This window comes from Dermacentor andersoni, chromosome 4 (assembly GCF_023375885.2).
Source record: "Dermacentor andersoni chromosome 4, qqDerAnde1_hic_scaffold, whole genome shotgun sequence".
NCBI classification, from domain to species: Eukaryota; Metazoa; Arthropoda; class Arachnida; order Ixodida; family Ixodidae; genus Dermacentor; species Dermacentor andersoni.
Window position 1 is genome coordinate 129,767,322 of NC_092817.1, and position 15,300 is coordinate 129,782,621.

At 45.7% G+C, this 15,300-nt stretch overlaps 1 protein-coding gene across 3 annotated transcripts in view; it reads right to left on the reverse strand.

The window, feature by feature from the left end:
• Positions 1-3,587: 3,587 nt before the first annotated feature.
• The window catches only part of LOC126537808 (uncharacterized), a 269,368-nt gene continuing 257,655 nt past the window's right edge, over positions 3,588-15,300 (reverse strand). For all 3 annotated transcript variants that reach the window (XM_072287925.1, XM_072287923.1, XM_072287924.1), the window contains 2 exons: positions 5,477-5,518; positions 3,588-3,869 (listed from right to left, as the gene is read on the reverse strand). In XM_072287925.1, the coding sequence (XP_072144026.1) occupies positions 3,619-3,869; positions 5,477-5,518 (293 nt within the window). In that variant the 3' untranslated portion in view covers positions 3,588-3,618. The remainder of the gene's footprint in view (positions 3,870-5,476; positions 5,519-15,300) is intronic.

The following is a 15,300-nucleotide window of genomic DNA, read 5'->3' on the forward strand; positions in this document are numbered from 1 at the left end:
CGCTACCTATCTCCAGCGCGCCGAAGAAGCCCGACAGCTCGCCCGCCTACGGATCAAGACCCAGCAGCGTACCGACAGCCGACACTACAACCTCCGACGACGCTTCGTGGAGTACCAGCCCGGCGACCGTGTTTGGGTATGGACCCCGATACGCCGGCGAGGACTCAGTGAGAAGCTGCTGCGACGCTATTTCGGACCCTACAAGGTCATCCGACGTATTGGCGCACTAGACTATGAGGTCGTGCCAGACGGCATTTCGCACTCACAGCGGCGCCGCGCACGATCTGAAGTGGTCCACGTGGTGCGCCTTAAACCATTTTACGGACGCTGATGAACTTCCTTAGTTTGTTGTTTTCTTTGCTACGAGTGCTTTTCTTTGTTACTTTCGTTTGTTAGCAGCATCGGGGCGATGCTTTTTAAGAGGGGGGTAATGACACGTGTACTTATCTTTATCGGGCGACCACGTTTCGCCGCTTAACAACTGTAATCGCACAGCGACGGACGCGCCTGCATGTATCCGACGTTTCTGGAAAGTTATCGATGATTCTACCCGGCTGTCTGTTGTCGCCGAACCTTATGTTATCTGATTTACTCGCCTGACGCGAATGGTGTAGAACTTTGTGGAAGGCACGCGGGTCCCAGCGATTAGTCTGGAACATTCGACGACTGCTGTATAAAAGCCGACGCGCTTGACCCGCTGGGCAGATTTTCGACGATCGCCGAGCGTGTTCGCCGCTATCATCGTGCTATAAGTGTAGCCTGTTTTGTGGGCACAGGTTCGCCCAATAAAAGTTAGTTTTGTCGTTCACAGTACTGCTACTGTGTTATTCAACGTCACGACCACGTGACAATATGTTCATGTTTCGCACTCCCACGCACCACATATTATCACGAGCAAAACGACACTATCACCTCGGGGCCCTTTAGGTGCGTTGGTTGGCGCACGAATGCTGTCTTACATGAATAGTTGCATGTAGTAGCCTTCATCTTGAGAATTCTATGTGCACCGACTCTACGACGGTATTTTCCTTGAACCAAGATGACTGCACAAAACTTGAGCACTTAGCGGCCAATCGGATCAGTTAGATAACATGAGTGTCGCGGCGGGGATACTGCCCCTTATAAATATATCAATCTGATTTACTGATGTATGGTGTAGTGCTTGAATAAGTGACTTCTAGCTCCATGTGTCGGATGGCGCTAACAGGTTAGATGGAGCAATAAACAAGTGCCCTTTGTAGCAGCTCACACTTCATCGATGGAAAAAAATTGAGATTGCTGCAGTTCATGCAAGAACGACAACGAAAATTTTCCATCTAATCACGGACTTTTAGCGTTTCATCTAGCTTCAGCGCCTTTTTCAGGATCGAAGCTTGGGTGTTTAGACTTAAGGACCAGTGCCTACACCTGACAAAATATATTGGTCGCCTGATGCAACAAAAGTACTACTGCTTGAGCACTATTGGATTAACTGCACCCAACGTAACGACTATTGACAGAACTTATCTGTATAGTACGAGGATGACAAGTGGAATTCGCGTCTAGTATTGCGAATTTCCGCTCATTCATAGGCACCCGTGGCACTCTCAGAGTCGGCTGATGTTGGCCGCTCATGGATTTCCCGCAAAAACAGAATCACCCAATCAACGGCTCAGAAAATCACTACCACTCAACGCTGGTAGTCCTGAGAGCTTTTCACCAGCTTCCGCATAGGGGCGTACGCGACCCGCTTACGCAACTCATAGAGTAGTACTGGATGTACCGAGCGCGTATCCTATTAAAGAAGGTGATGCATTGCAGCTATGTCTGCAAACATTTCGCTGTACGGTCCAGGAATGACTCCCACCGCAACCAAGTCACCGGATGACGGCGACAACCCCATTCGAACTTGCTGCTTCCGTCGTTAACGTCCCGTACTTAGCGCGGACACAAGCCGAAGATAGAAAGTGTAAGGTTGCGTATTTCACGGAGGCTCTTTCGCCAATACTCGCTCTCGCGCTCATCTCCAGCATGACGACTTAGGTCATCATAATGTGGGGCTGACGGCTTGTCGGCCGAAGGGGACTATCTAGTGATATCTACGCAGGCCATGCGCGGACCTGTCGAAAAATTGACGTGTTACATGAAATAGACAGTGACAACAAGACTTCATTGAAGTTTATTATGCCTAATACCAGTCGGTAGGGGAGTGAATGGTGGGAGCGGCTGTTCTTATCGTGGAAGGCTACACACCGTAAAATTCTCGGAAGAGCCTGCCTGAAGTTTGATTAAGGCATGCAGCGCTGACAGAATTCGAAGCAGTTATCCAAACCAGGTCTGCCCGATACAAACAAAGCCTGGCCTTTGATGGCAGCCAACCGACTGCATGGACGTCGCACACTAGTGTACCATACCATACAGTTCAAGTCATAGGTAACTCAAGCTGAGCAGATGACACTCGTGGAAACGCCTAGCGAATGTTTCTAATGGGCAACTTCTAGAAGCGATGAGGAAAGAAATATCTTCTGCAACTACAATCTCCTCATTTAGAGCCACGAGAACAGCCACAAAGTTATAGGTAGGCGATCTCGTTGCCGTACGTTGTGGGACCTTACCCCGGCAACTATATATATAAGGTCATGGAGGTTTTCGGAAGTCCACATGATCGCGTCCGCTTCTTCAGAGTGAAGCAACGAGCTGTTTTTCTTATAGCCAGACCTATTTAGAAACGCTAGCCGCTTGAACTGTGTGACAAAATACGTGTCAGGGCAGGCAATTTCGCTTTAATTGCAAGATTGTGCCTGTCAAAGAAAAAGAAACACAAGCGCGCGCGCGATTACAAGGAAAAAAGACGAGAACTCTTAACCACCACCTGGGCATTCGAAGGACAAGTCAGTTGACTGAAAACTATTTGGTTGGCATATCTGCCAGTCTGCGGATATTACTGCGCAATCAACTGGTATGACATCCGCCAAGTCTAATGAAAGATGTTGTGCACGTCAAGAATTACAGTTGTTTCTGAAGCATTACAATTTGCGTAGTTACGTTATCCGCGCATTGTCGGCCCCTGAAATTTCAAAAGGCAATTAGGCACGAAGATTGCACAACAAAGCCATCATTATAGTAGACCTTCCTGCGAAAGTTATTTTTAATCAGCAAATCGAAATACTGCCTTTCATACACACGGGATTCATTTATTTCAGAGAGGCTCAAATAATGTGAAAGTAAACACGACTTAGCATCACATGCGAAAGAAAAAAAAAATCTGCGGATTTTAGCCTTTCCTGCGGTTAATTTATTGCGGAAAGAGACGCCTCCAGATAGATTAACGCGATGTTTCTTACGAATATTTTGCTATTTGTGGAAGCATAAAACTGTCTCTGCTGTGGTACAGTCAGCAATGACGCAAACCCCACGTCCACAACGCGCAGTACGCCAACGTGTAACAATGCAGAGACGCTAATGACGTGCTAAATTATCAATATAGAATTGGAACGAGCTCGACAGGAATATATTCCTGCCTTTAGACGACAGGAGTGCCTCCATATCTGTGTAATATTGCTTGGAATATTCGGCGTTTAAGCAGAGAACAGTCACACCAAAAGGGCGGAGTTTGATAACGAGGCCTTTATTGCGAAATCAGGGGCAAGTGAACAACAGGCTTTCATACTTGCACTTTTGGGTGGCCCACTTTTCTAGACACTTCGTAACTTCGTTCATATAGCAGCTTGCGGGTGGGCAAGAACAAAGTAATTTTTTCACCGCTTGAGTGCAGCCCATTTGTGCTCCATATTGGTCTATCTTCACAAAAAGTTTGCACAGGCAATTACTGCACCTTATTTGTATCACCGCAAATTCCTTGGACAGTGGGTTACCGGAGATGCCAGTTCCTAAAGAAGATAAAGGGCAAGTATATTGCAGGCTGAATGAAGTATCCACTTCTGAAGTACGCGCCAGCGCCGTAAACCTGCCGGGAATTGTGCGTCGGCTACTTAGGACTGTTAAATACAACTGCGAATGAATTTTCGCGCACGCGTCAAGATTTTTGGCAACCGACATGGCATATGCCGGTATTATGCGAGAATAGTTCATTTAAAAAAAAACAATATTTTACAGGAGACGCTAAATAACAGGATCTTCATGCCCGTAGCTCCATCCCTAAGCCAAAAATGTTTTCACAGTGCAACTGCTGGACCCAACACGATGTACATTATCCACTTCCTCCGACTTCTTCATTGACGCCAAAAAGACATGCACGTTTCAAGCCCATTGTAACTGAGAAATTTTACTGAACCGCCATATATAATAAGTTTCACAACATACTCATACTAATATAACCAAAAAATTTCTCAACTCCACGTCTAAAGGTATCCTTACTAAATATCTGCGCATGTGCTGTAATAACAAGCACTAGTTGCCAACACCCCCCGCTGCAGCTCTTAATGTGTAAGGACATTCTGAGATCAAACATGTATTTGCAGTCAGAGATATTAAAGAATGCAACCAACGATCACAAAATATTTTTTCTTGCAGATTAACCCGTAGTGCTCTACATTTTAGAGTCCACTTTCGACTTGAAATTATTTTACAACATTAGGCTTGCAAAAAATCACAGAAAAGAATGTAACTAGTGCGGTTCCTCAATGTAAAAGAAGCAAACGGGCCAAAATCGCACTGAGGGCGAACGAACCGCAGCTACGAAGCACTGGAAGCTCTACAGTAACCCGATTTGAGGAACCACGTCTTCACCATTTAATACCTGTGTCACACGGGCACATTTGGAAGGCCTTCCAGTCAACGGCCTTTGAAACGCCACAACTCTATCGACTCAAAGGAGTTGTCGCGCTGCTACACGGCACTTTCGAAAGGCCGTTGAGTGGTTCAGGCGTTTCTCGCAAAATTGTGTGGCGCTGCGGATATTTATTTCCGTTTTCATGTCACGAAAGGTTAAACAACATTAAAACCATTTAAAAGCACTATAATTTCTTCCATGTTTGTTTACATATTAAGAAAGATTGTTTATACATTGCCATACATATATGTTTAGTTTTTAAGTTGTTGAGTAGCGAAACTGCTGCAACGTTTGTGCCGCTCGATGCAGCTGCCGTTTCGGTGTGTGTTCGCACATGTCAAGTGGCGAAAACACTTTATTGAAAAATCAATAACACTCATATATAGTATTTTTAGAGCATTTGGTCTGATTTGTTCTCTCTAACCGTGAGTACGAGCACACTATGAACGAGAGGGCATGTTCGTGCTGTTTCCGCTTCCGTTGCTCAAAGGCCATCGAGATTTCGTAAGAGTTGTAGGGTGCTCTGTTGACTCAATAGACTATTGACTTGGCGGCCTTCGAAACCGCCCGTGCAGCAGCTCGAACTTGACCTTTGAGTCAACTGGCTATCGCTTGGAAGGGCTTCCAAACGCCCGTGTGATACGGGTATAAGTGTTATACGTGGATGAATGCTGCCGTCAAAACGGGGCAGCAGGCTATACTCACCGTTGTATCCAGTGTCTTGCACTGCTTCTTCGGGGCTGGGAGCTAAATATAAATAAAACATATATTTTTTACACGTGCTGCGCGTGAAAAAGTAAACATTTGTTGGCTTAAAGATAGCCAAAGAATCACTAGAAAAGGAAAGGTATATGCATAGCGGAAGCAGGTTAATATCACATAATAATATGGCGTCGAGAAGACCCATCCTTTTAAGAGACGAAGGCATGTAGGGACTGTTAGTTAAAAGCTATTGTTAGTTACAGAAGCTTTGAAATTGGTGACGCCGGGCATATTTCGTACGCAACACAGAAAAGGCAAGGTACATTATTGCCGGAACATGTACCCAGAAGAACGGTTATTTGAAGCAAATTGTCCGTATCGCCATTCAAAGGTTGTTTCTTACGACACTGGCCGCTTGCTAGCAGACCACATCTGGTGCGGGATAATCCTACTCTCTTTAAACCTAAGGGAAAGCGTTGAGACCAGTTGTTGACATAGGAACGTGCAGCTGAGCAAAGCTAGCGCACGAAGAAACCATACGACACGTATGGGGGGGGAGGGGGTCTTTACATATGAGACACCACCATCTTGACTCACATACGCTTAAAATACACATTAACATAAATTTTATGCGCGGTATTTCCAAAGCGATTTCTGCACTTCACCACAATTCGTCGAATTACCTAGCACTCTTTTCTTTTTGGCATCTGGTGAGCGATCGACCAGATTCACAGTTTGTCTCACCAACCTCAGCGTGTTCTATACATCCTTTCAGAATACGTTACACAGGAAACACACATGGCATCCCTTGCGTGCCCTGCAAGGCTCAAAGGAACAAGTGATCCCTACCATAGAGAAAGACACCTGCACACGAGGCATAAACAAACATTTGATGAACTTCGGACCCTTTACATACCTGCCGCACATCAGTCACTGTACACAGACTATACGGGCCCCCCAAACGACAACATCGATGCCTACTACACTAAGGCAGAAATAAACATAGCATTGTTTCAAAACAATAGGGCGATGGCGCCGGGCCCTGATGGCATCACATATACTCTTCTCCGTAATGTGACCGATGGAGATACAGAAACGCTTCTCTCCCACGTAAACGAGCACTGGAATACGGGCGCCCTCCGAGACGAATGCATATTACACATTACCATCAACCCAAAACCAGGGAAAAAAGCTACGCTTTGCAATCTCAGACCCATATCCTTAACATCATGCACAGGCAAAACAATGGAACGGTTTGCATTGAACAGACTAGTAGAAAATTTGGATAACACGAAACATTTTCCGCACCAGCTCATAGGCTATCCCAAGAACATTTCCACACAAGACTTATTTCTCATACTACAGAACACGCTTCTGCAGCCGAAGACAGCACAGACCCAAGCTCTTCTCGCAATAGATATAAAAAAAAGGTGTTTGATAATGTTCCACACGATCACGTAATAAAATCGGTTCACGACAGTAATGGCAACGCCAATGTGTACAATTACATACGCAGATTCAACAAAGGTAGGACAGCACGCTTCAAGGCAACGCAGTCCCTCTCTTTCTCCACCATTATTTTCCGTCTAACACCTCAAGGATCGATTATATCATCCACCCAATTTAATCTGCAGATGACAGCGCTATCAAGGCCACTATCCACAATCTCCAACCTTCACTACACTTTTACGCCGACGATATTACCCTATGGTGAGAAACCGGATTTCCAGAGGACGTCGAAACGACCCTCCAGGTAGGCGTCGACACCATAGTTGACCACTTATGGAAAACCGCACTCCAACCTTCAGCAGAAAATTTGGAACTTCTGCTCATGAATCGAACACAATACCCAAAAGAAAACAAAGCCCTGATACACCTCTACCTATTAGGCAGATACCAAAGGTTACATCGTGCCGAATACTCGGCTTTATCCTAATTCACAACAATACTTATCCTAACGTTATACAATATAAAGAAACTTCCGAAATCTCACGCACCTAATGCAAAGGATCATTAGCAAAAAACACGGACTGAGAGAAGAACAAGCAACACAGCTTGTGACTTAGGCTTCTGCACATCGCCATTTCTAACACTGATACAAACACAAACTCGAAAACTCGAATCTTCAGGCAACGTCCTTCACAAGGCCGCCCTGTGCCTACCGATATACACCTTAAGTCATCACCTTCAACACACGGGCCTCTTTCACACTTTCGCAGAACTAACACAACACCGAGGCAGACAAGTAGCGCGCTTGTCTTGTACGGATCAAGGATGCGACATCCTGAAACGAGCGGGGATCACCCCCATCCAGTTGACACCAGTTAGTCAAAGCCTTCCGCTACCACGCAACATTGCATTTCCAAACGTACCAAAAAATATGACGCCACACCAACATGACGGGCGACGTCAAGCGCAAGCGAACCGTCACCACAAAGACAGGAAATGCATCACGATATACACGGAAGCCACACGCTCTGACATGGGGTCATACATGTATGCGATGTGTAAACCTGGAAAGACAGCACCGATCATCCAAATAGCTGGGCCATTTTCCAACCCTACCAACAAAGCAACTCTGCAAACTCAAGCGATAATACATGCCATACAAGAAGCCTCTCTACTCACTAAGCACCAGTCCAGTAACAACCTTTATACCGACTCCAGCAAAGCCACTCGCAACATACAACACCGACTGTTGGAAACACCCCTACATGATATCCTAATAGAATCCTGTAACCGCAAAGTGAACATTACTGTCAACATGCGTTGAGTGCCTGGTCATGCTGGGATGGAGGGAAATGAGTTGGTTCATCAACGTGCCCGCGAAATTAGCCGCCGCGCGCCCTCGATTCCCTGGCCAAATCGAACGACAGTGGAAGACGCTAACACGTACAAAGAGGAAATAGCTGATCACTACAAGAACATCAAGTAAAACCGCACTATTTTGCCCCAACCTCATCCTTAACTCAACGCGGAACAAGGATATGTACTTGGCAAAGTTCAAATGTACACACTTTTCACGCCACTAATGCTCTACAACTTCAGTTCACGTAGCACAGCACACTGCCCCAACTCTCCGGAGATAAGTGCCGATACAGAACAAATTCTGTACTCAGGTAACGCTGTCATTACCTCGCCTTATTTTCCTGACCATTCCCCTCCTTCTTGGAGTGTTTGGCTTCCCTCGGGCTTGGCGGATCAACAACGGCCCTAAGCTGAGAAAGCGCTATACTTCACTGGGCTTTAGTGTTGGCCTTAAATAAAGTTCTTTCGTCCTCCTCCTCCTCCTTCGGAATACCCTTAGTCGACTTCCTTAACCTTGTAATACACACACACACCGTACGACATAAATAGAAATTGAGTGAACCATTTCTGACCTGGCACAGCACAGTATAAAGTGAGCTAACTGCCCTTTAACATCAAATGAATTGTTATAGTAAGTAAAAAGCTAATATTTGGTTCATTGAACTACTTACAACTGAAACTTCCCTCCATCCAAAAACGCAACTCTAAATTTTTATTTCAGTTTCCAATGCTTAAATCAGCAGCTCGAGGCATCAGCCTCAGCGTAGGATGCATGATACAGCGACATAGGTACCGTGCTGTTTATTCGTTTAAATACTTAGAACAGCGCATTTCCACCATGTTGTTTAATTTTTTACATAAGTTTGTGCACGTTAAAATTCCAGAAAAAATGTCGCCAAGAGTCAAAAGGAATTGAATAAGTTACTTTATTGCGTTTCTGCAACAGTTTCCGTTACGTTTCTGCGGTGGATGTTTCGTGACATCTTGCTAAAGAACGTAATCACACGGAACCAGAACCTTGCAAATGTTCAAACAAGTATAGTGCAAAACTAGCAGACAAGAGATACGGTGATTAGAATAATAACTGTATACTGATTCAGCTACCATAGCACGGCCGAAAACCCACCAGCTTCCACTTGTTACAAATTGCACTTTGTGCGCGCAATTGTATTTATGTGTTTTCTCACTTCGTGCAACACTTCTGGCATCCACAGAATGGTTCATCGCAGTAAAAATGCCGCAGCGCAGAATTAGGTGACCGCTCACCTGTGCCGCAGTGATCTCAAGCAGAGTATCCATGAACAGCGTTCAAGTTTAACCTACATTATAGTTCTTCAAATGTCTACGCTTAAGACGCTTCGAAAACACCCGCCAGTTTGAATTCTGAGGCTAAACTTGCTCACCTAGAACAGACCATCCAGTAAACGACTTTGTAATGCGCATGAGGGCAACCGTAAATCTTCACGCGCATATCGAAATATATTTCATTGAGTGCGTGTACGCTGTAGGTTATCTTGTTACTCGTCCTTACGTATGCAATGTTACGGTACGTTATTTGGCGAGATGCCAATATTAAGTGCTTCAGTGGTGCTAATGAATAGTGTCCTCTGGTATAGCAGCACCCTCGGCTACTGATTCAGTGAGAATTTTTCTCGGCCAGTCTTCTGCTGTCGTTTACTGCCAGCAAGTTAGCTATGAGGTTCATCGAACGCTGAATCACCCAGATTCATAAAGAATAAGCACCGAACCAGTCCAATATGTGCACTTATTCAGCAGTTCTTGCGTTTTCATGAGCGGCGAAACTAATTAGAACAGAAGATCATGCCTGGTCTACTGGACCAAGTTGTCTTTGACATGTTGGCATCAACACCAAATATCGTAACGCATATTTATGTATTTGTTGCATGACTCTTCCTGTACAGTATAAGCTAAACAACGTCAAATCACGCAACCTTAACGCTATGAAAAACACCTTCATTGAACGCGCGCAAGTGTCCATGCGCTCTTCTATGGCTGTATGGTAAGTGTAGCGAAGGGAATTGCAATCTTTTGATGAAACTGAGAATTTGCCATTTTGTGTTTTCCTGGAGATTTTCTCCTGATGTATAGTTACAGAGCAGCGATATTTTTTTATATGTCGTACGCTGCGGGGCAAAGTTTCCTATCATCCCATCGACCATTAGCTCTACTGCCAGCGAAGCCAGCTACACCCCGATAGCTTAATCGATCAGGCAGCAGATGGCGCCTGAAACACCGATAACTTGCTTTTCTATGGCAGCGCTCACTGTTCGCCATTCGTTGCATTCTCACCATTTAACTCCCACAAATACTTACAAGCAGCGTTTTCATCACAGTCATCGCTACTTGCTAGATATCCTCTGAAGGCGGCAACGTGCCTGCAACCACACCAGCTTAGAAGCGCGGCAAAGCACCACATGCGTCCTTTGTGCCACGAAACAACTGCTGATGCTCTTGAAACTTCATAAAATGAATCAGTGCAAACAAATGTAAAACATTGTGTGTGTGTGTGTGTGTGTGTGTGTGTGTGTGTGTGTGTGTGTGTGTGTGTGTGTGTGTGTGTGTGTGTGTGTGTGTGTGTGTGTGCGTGCGTGCGTGCGTGCGTGCGTGCGTGTCTGCGTGCGTGCGTGCGGACGTGCGTGCGCGTATTTATGTGTGACAGCGCTAACGTTCGCGAATTCCATTCTGCGCTTAAATTCGGACATCTTATCGTGGCTCCAAGTTAACCAAAAATTGGAGGGCCGGTTGGTTGGAGCCCATGCAAAAACAACAAATGAGGCAGTGCAGGGATAAGTGTGTCGGGCCTCCTTTAAAATCAGAAACGTGCAGAACAAAGGTTATTTGGAGGAAGACCCACGAAAGCGAATAAAAAAGAAGTGCGTGGCTAAAGTGCACAAGTATCTGTACTTGAAAAGCTCGCAAACAGAAGGGAGGTAGAGGTCAAGAAAGTTGGTAGCCAGGTACAGGGTAAGTGAAAGTGTAATTAGACAACCAGGAGTCATCAAAAGGAAAGCTAAAGAGGAAATACGATCAATCAGATTCAAAGAATGTAACCAAATCAGACCATCGAGATTTACAAGAATAACAAGAACGAAATTAGAAGGGAAAATCTGTACGATAAGACCAAGGGATGCGCCTTTCTATTTGAGGCTCAGTCTTCTTGCCCGTAGACAACAACATACCAAAGCAATTATTCGCAAAAGGATGAGGCATCTGAAACAAAATTCTGCAGCCCACTCCAGATGGCGTGAGGGGGTATCCAATCAGTGAAAGCCGCAGATAACCTACACCTTCCATAAGCACTTGGATTTCAAATGGACAGAAGAATCAACCAATTAGCAGTCGAGGTAAGCTGGTGTTGGCGTATCACAGTGGAAATGCCGTGTAGATATCACTGCATTTCAGCTGGGGTGCGATTTTGTAGCGGCGCCTTTACCCAGTGCTAATGCCTTTCGGTCTTTTCGTGTTCGTGAGGGGTCAAGACACGCTCCGCTTCGGGCAGAGCGTCGAACAAGGCCACCCTCGCGAACACGAAAATCACCGAATGGCATTAGCATCGGAAAAAGGCATCGCTACGAAGTTGCTATCCTAGGAACGTATTTTGCAACGCTCACTTTGGCGATAGAATCGCCTTCGCGTGATATAGCACCCGTCCAGCCAATCAGCACATCCTATTTTACTGAACTAGCTAGTCAGCGCGCGCCTTACGGCGATACAATCGCCGAAAGTCATCGCCGCTCAATACGCCCCTTCTAAACCGTCTTCGAAGTGACGCCATACACTGTTGCAGATTACTGAATGTTGCGGAGCTCTGTTCCTTGCGACGGTAACGAACTTGCCTTGTCCGTCATGCGCTCGCTATGGTTGCTTAGTGGCTATGGTGTTCGGCTGCTAAGCACGCGGTCGCAGACCGAATCCCAGCCACCGCTGCTGCATCTCGATGGGGGCGAAATGCGAAAACATCCGTGCACTTAGATTTAGGTGCATCTTAAAGAACCCTAGGTGGTCCAAATTTCCGGGGTCCTCTACGACGGCGTGCCTCATAATCAGACGGTGGTTTTGGCAGGTAAAGCCCGATAATATTCTTTTTGTCCGTAAGAAGTTTTGTTTCCAAGTTGTAGAAGAAAGTATATATAGAGCTCCTAACGCTGGTTTGTTCCGTTAACACGTTAAAATTCGGCCTATGAAGAGCAGCACAAATTTTGCACTGACGAAAAGCCCTTAATCAGTTCTTCGAAAAGGTGAGGTGGAGTTGAAATTTGTTTTACGTATAAGTATGTAGGTGCTGTATGCGAGCGTAACTCGCACAGTGCGTAAGCTTATACCACGAAATGAGTAATGAAAATTAGCTCTTCTGAAGGGATGTAACATATAATGGAATAAACATTGGTAGTCGAATAACTAAACTTTCTGTCTTTACTTGCCCGTATGGATACGAATATGAGGATATGTACGGAAACTTGTGTTCAGCTGTATATTGTTTGCAATGAAAATCAACGGCCTATTTCGCCACTAGAACTGTACATGTGTTTCTGTGATATACAACTATTTCTTAAAGGGGAGCTGAAAGGCTTTCCAGAAAAAATGAGCCAACATCTGTACATAATGGTTTTCAACCCTCCCAATTCGAATATCGTATCGAAATTGAGCGAAAGAAAGCGCAAATATATTTTATTTCGACGAAAAGTGCAGCTGCGCACACGCCCAGCTCGCGCGTCTCGTTTCCGCCTGTGATTGGTCGGGCGTCTCGTGACGTCAACACTAGTAACCGACCGCTGCCGCTACACATGAAGCGCGGTACCAGGTAGTTTGGTGCTGTTTTTCCGAGACGGTAATGGAAAATTTAGAGAGACTGCGTTTTTCCTAGGAGTTCGGCGTTACTCCCTACATGTACGAGCCGATTGCGAAGAGCCGGCCTCTCGAAGAAGCAAACGATGCTGATGCGAGCAGTGCTTTCGACGCGAACGAAAGCAAAGTCTTGGGATCTCCTCGTGTTGGAAATGCTCTTTGGTGAGTATGTTTTTTGCAAAGCGATCTAGTGATCTCGCCGACCTTTCGCCGATCTAGTGAGCTCGTTTCCGGTCAAACAACTGTAGTGTTGTGTTCCTGCATGCCTCCTCGTGGAACGTAAGCGGGGATGCGATCGTCGGCATTTGTGCTTTGTCCAAAGCTGTCGGCAATCTACAAAGACGGTTTAAACGCGTGAAAAGCTTCCCGGTTCATGCAGTACGTGTAGTGACCTTCATCTGTTGACTACCACGGTGACTACCACTCACGTTGATTACCACTCACACTGACTACCACGCACGTTGACTGCCACTCTACATACACGCAGACGCACCAACAAAGGAATGCAGGGTTGATCGAAGCAGCTTGCGATGGCATGCACGCAGAAATAAGCGCGGTCAGGCACGGTCGCGGACGCTGCGAAGGAAGGAAACACTAGAGTTGACGTCACAACACCGCGGTTTCCGGTCTCCGCTCGCATCGTCAGCGTCAGCAGCAGCGCGCGGCATTCGACGGGGGGCGGAGCTACAGCGCAATTTCATGCGACGATTACGTCGCTCCTAATTGAAAAAAAACCCCCAAATTTTACCTACATGGTTTATAAGGTTCCCGCATCGGTATATGAGCGTCTTATTGAATTCGACAGACTGTTCAGCTTCCCTTTAACGTGTTCAATTATCTGTTATTAGCTGTATGATCTATGATAGGAGTGGAAGCTTGTAGCATGCCGAATATCAATTTGCGCTCGTGATGGTCGTATACGTAAATTAAATGAAATAGCGCAATTCTTTGGTTACACGTATAAACCAGCAACGCGAAGCATATACAGCTAATTATGGCCTTAAATGAAACACAGCAACTTATTACAGCGCTCAGAATACATGTAGCGCTGCGTACGGTGCTTTTTGTTTTCTGGAATACGCTCAGAAGCCAAGTTCTTGCTCTTCTCAAAGAACAGCAGGGCAGAAGCTAATAAGCTTGGGGCTGCTATTCCTAAGATTAAGACTGTGTTGCTCACAGCTGAGCACTTGAGAATGCTTGAGCCGGAAAAATGAACAGAAATCTGCCTATGGAAGTGCACGTGGCAGTGTTCTTTTTTTGTGTGTGTGAACCGCGTCCGCTGCACTGGGAATTGTATTTTAATCTGCTATGTGCGATTTTTGTAATTTGGTGTACTTGCCAAAACGTCTTACAGCTTCTTAGAATAATTTCGTCAACCGTCTTTGAACAGGTACGCTTCCTCACATATTTATTCCCATCCTATTTGCTTGAAAGCTGTGCAAGTCCAGCTCATTGTTTCTTCGGGATTGCTGAAGCTATCGGCATCCCATCGAAGTCTTGCTTATCATTTCTACGGGAGTTTTCTTTCATTTGGAGCGCCGGGTAGCATCGGAGGGATATTGTCACTCATTAACTGCAGGTCCCCACTCGGAATGTGTACGATGCGCTCAACGAATTGCTCCTGGAATTGCCGCGCACGCGTGACTAATGTCGCTGAAACATTTTCTGTACACGGCGCAATGCAAGCTCACGTTTGTGGGAATGTTCTAGGTCTCGTGGTGCCAAAATCAGTGGCATTTTAGGCACTGGCTTGCATCTTTCTAGCCGAGCTTACGATTCGACGCAAATTAAGTTGGTGCCCCTCCGGTTAGTTTTCTTTTGTGCTGGAAGACTGTCACTTTGTCTCGACGCCTAAAAAGCTTCGTATAAACCAACATGACCAGAGTATTCGCCTCAATCCTTCGATTGCTAAATAAATTCTAGGAACTCGGAAAACTACCGCGATTACGAGCGCAGCGCATCGTGTGGTGAGCATGTCGACCACCCATATGCGGTGAAACTGTGAAAAACGAAAGTAACTTTTTTATTGGGCCACCATGTAGCCACAAAAGCAAGTTACACAAAACACAGCAATAGCCGCATGCCCGGTCGGTGATCGTCGAAAATCTGATCAGCGGGTCAAGCACGTGAGCTTTTATAATTGAGCCACCGAA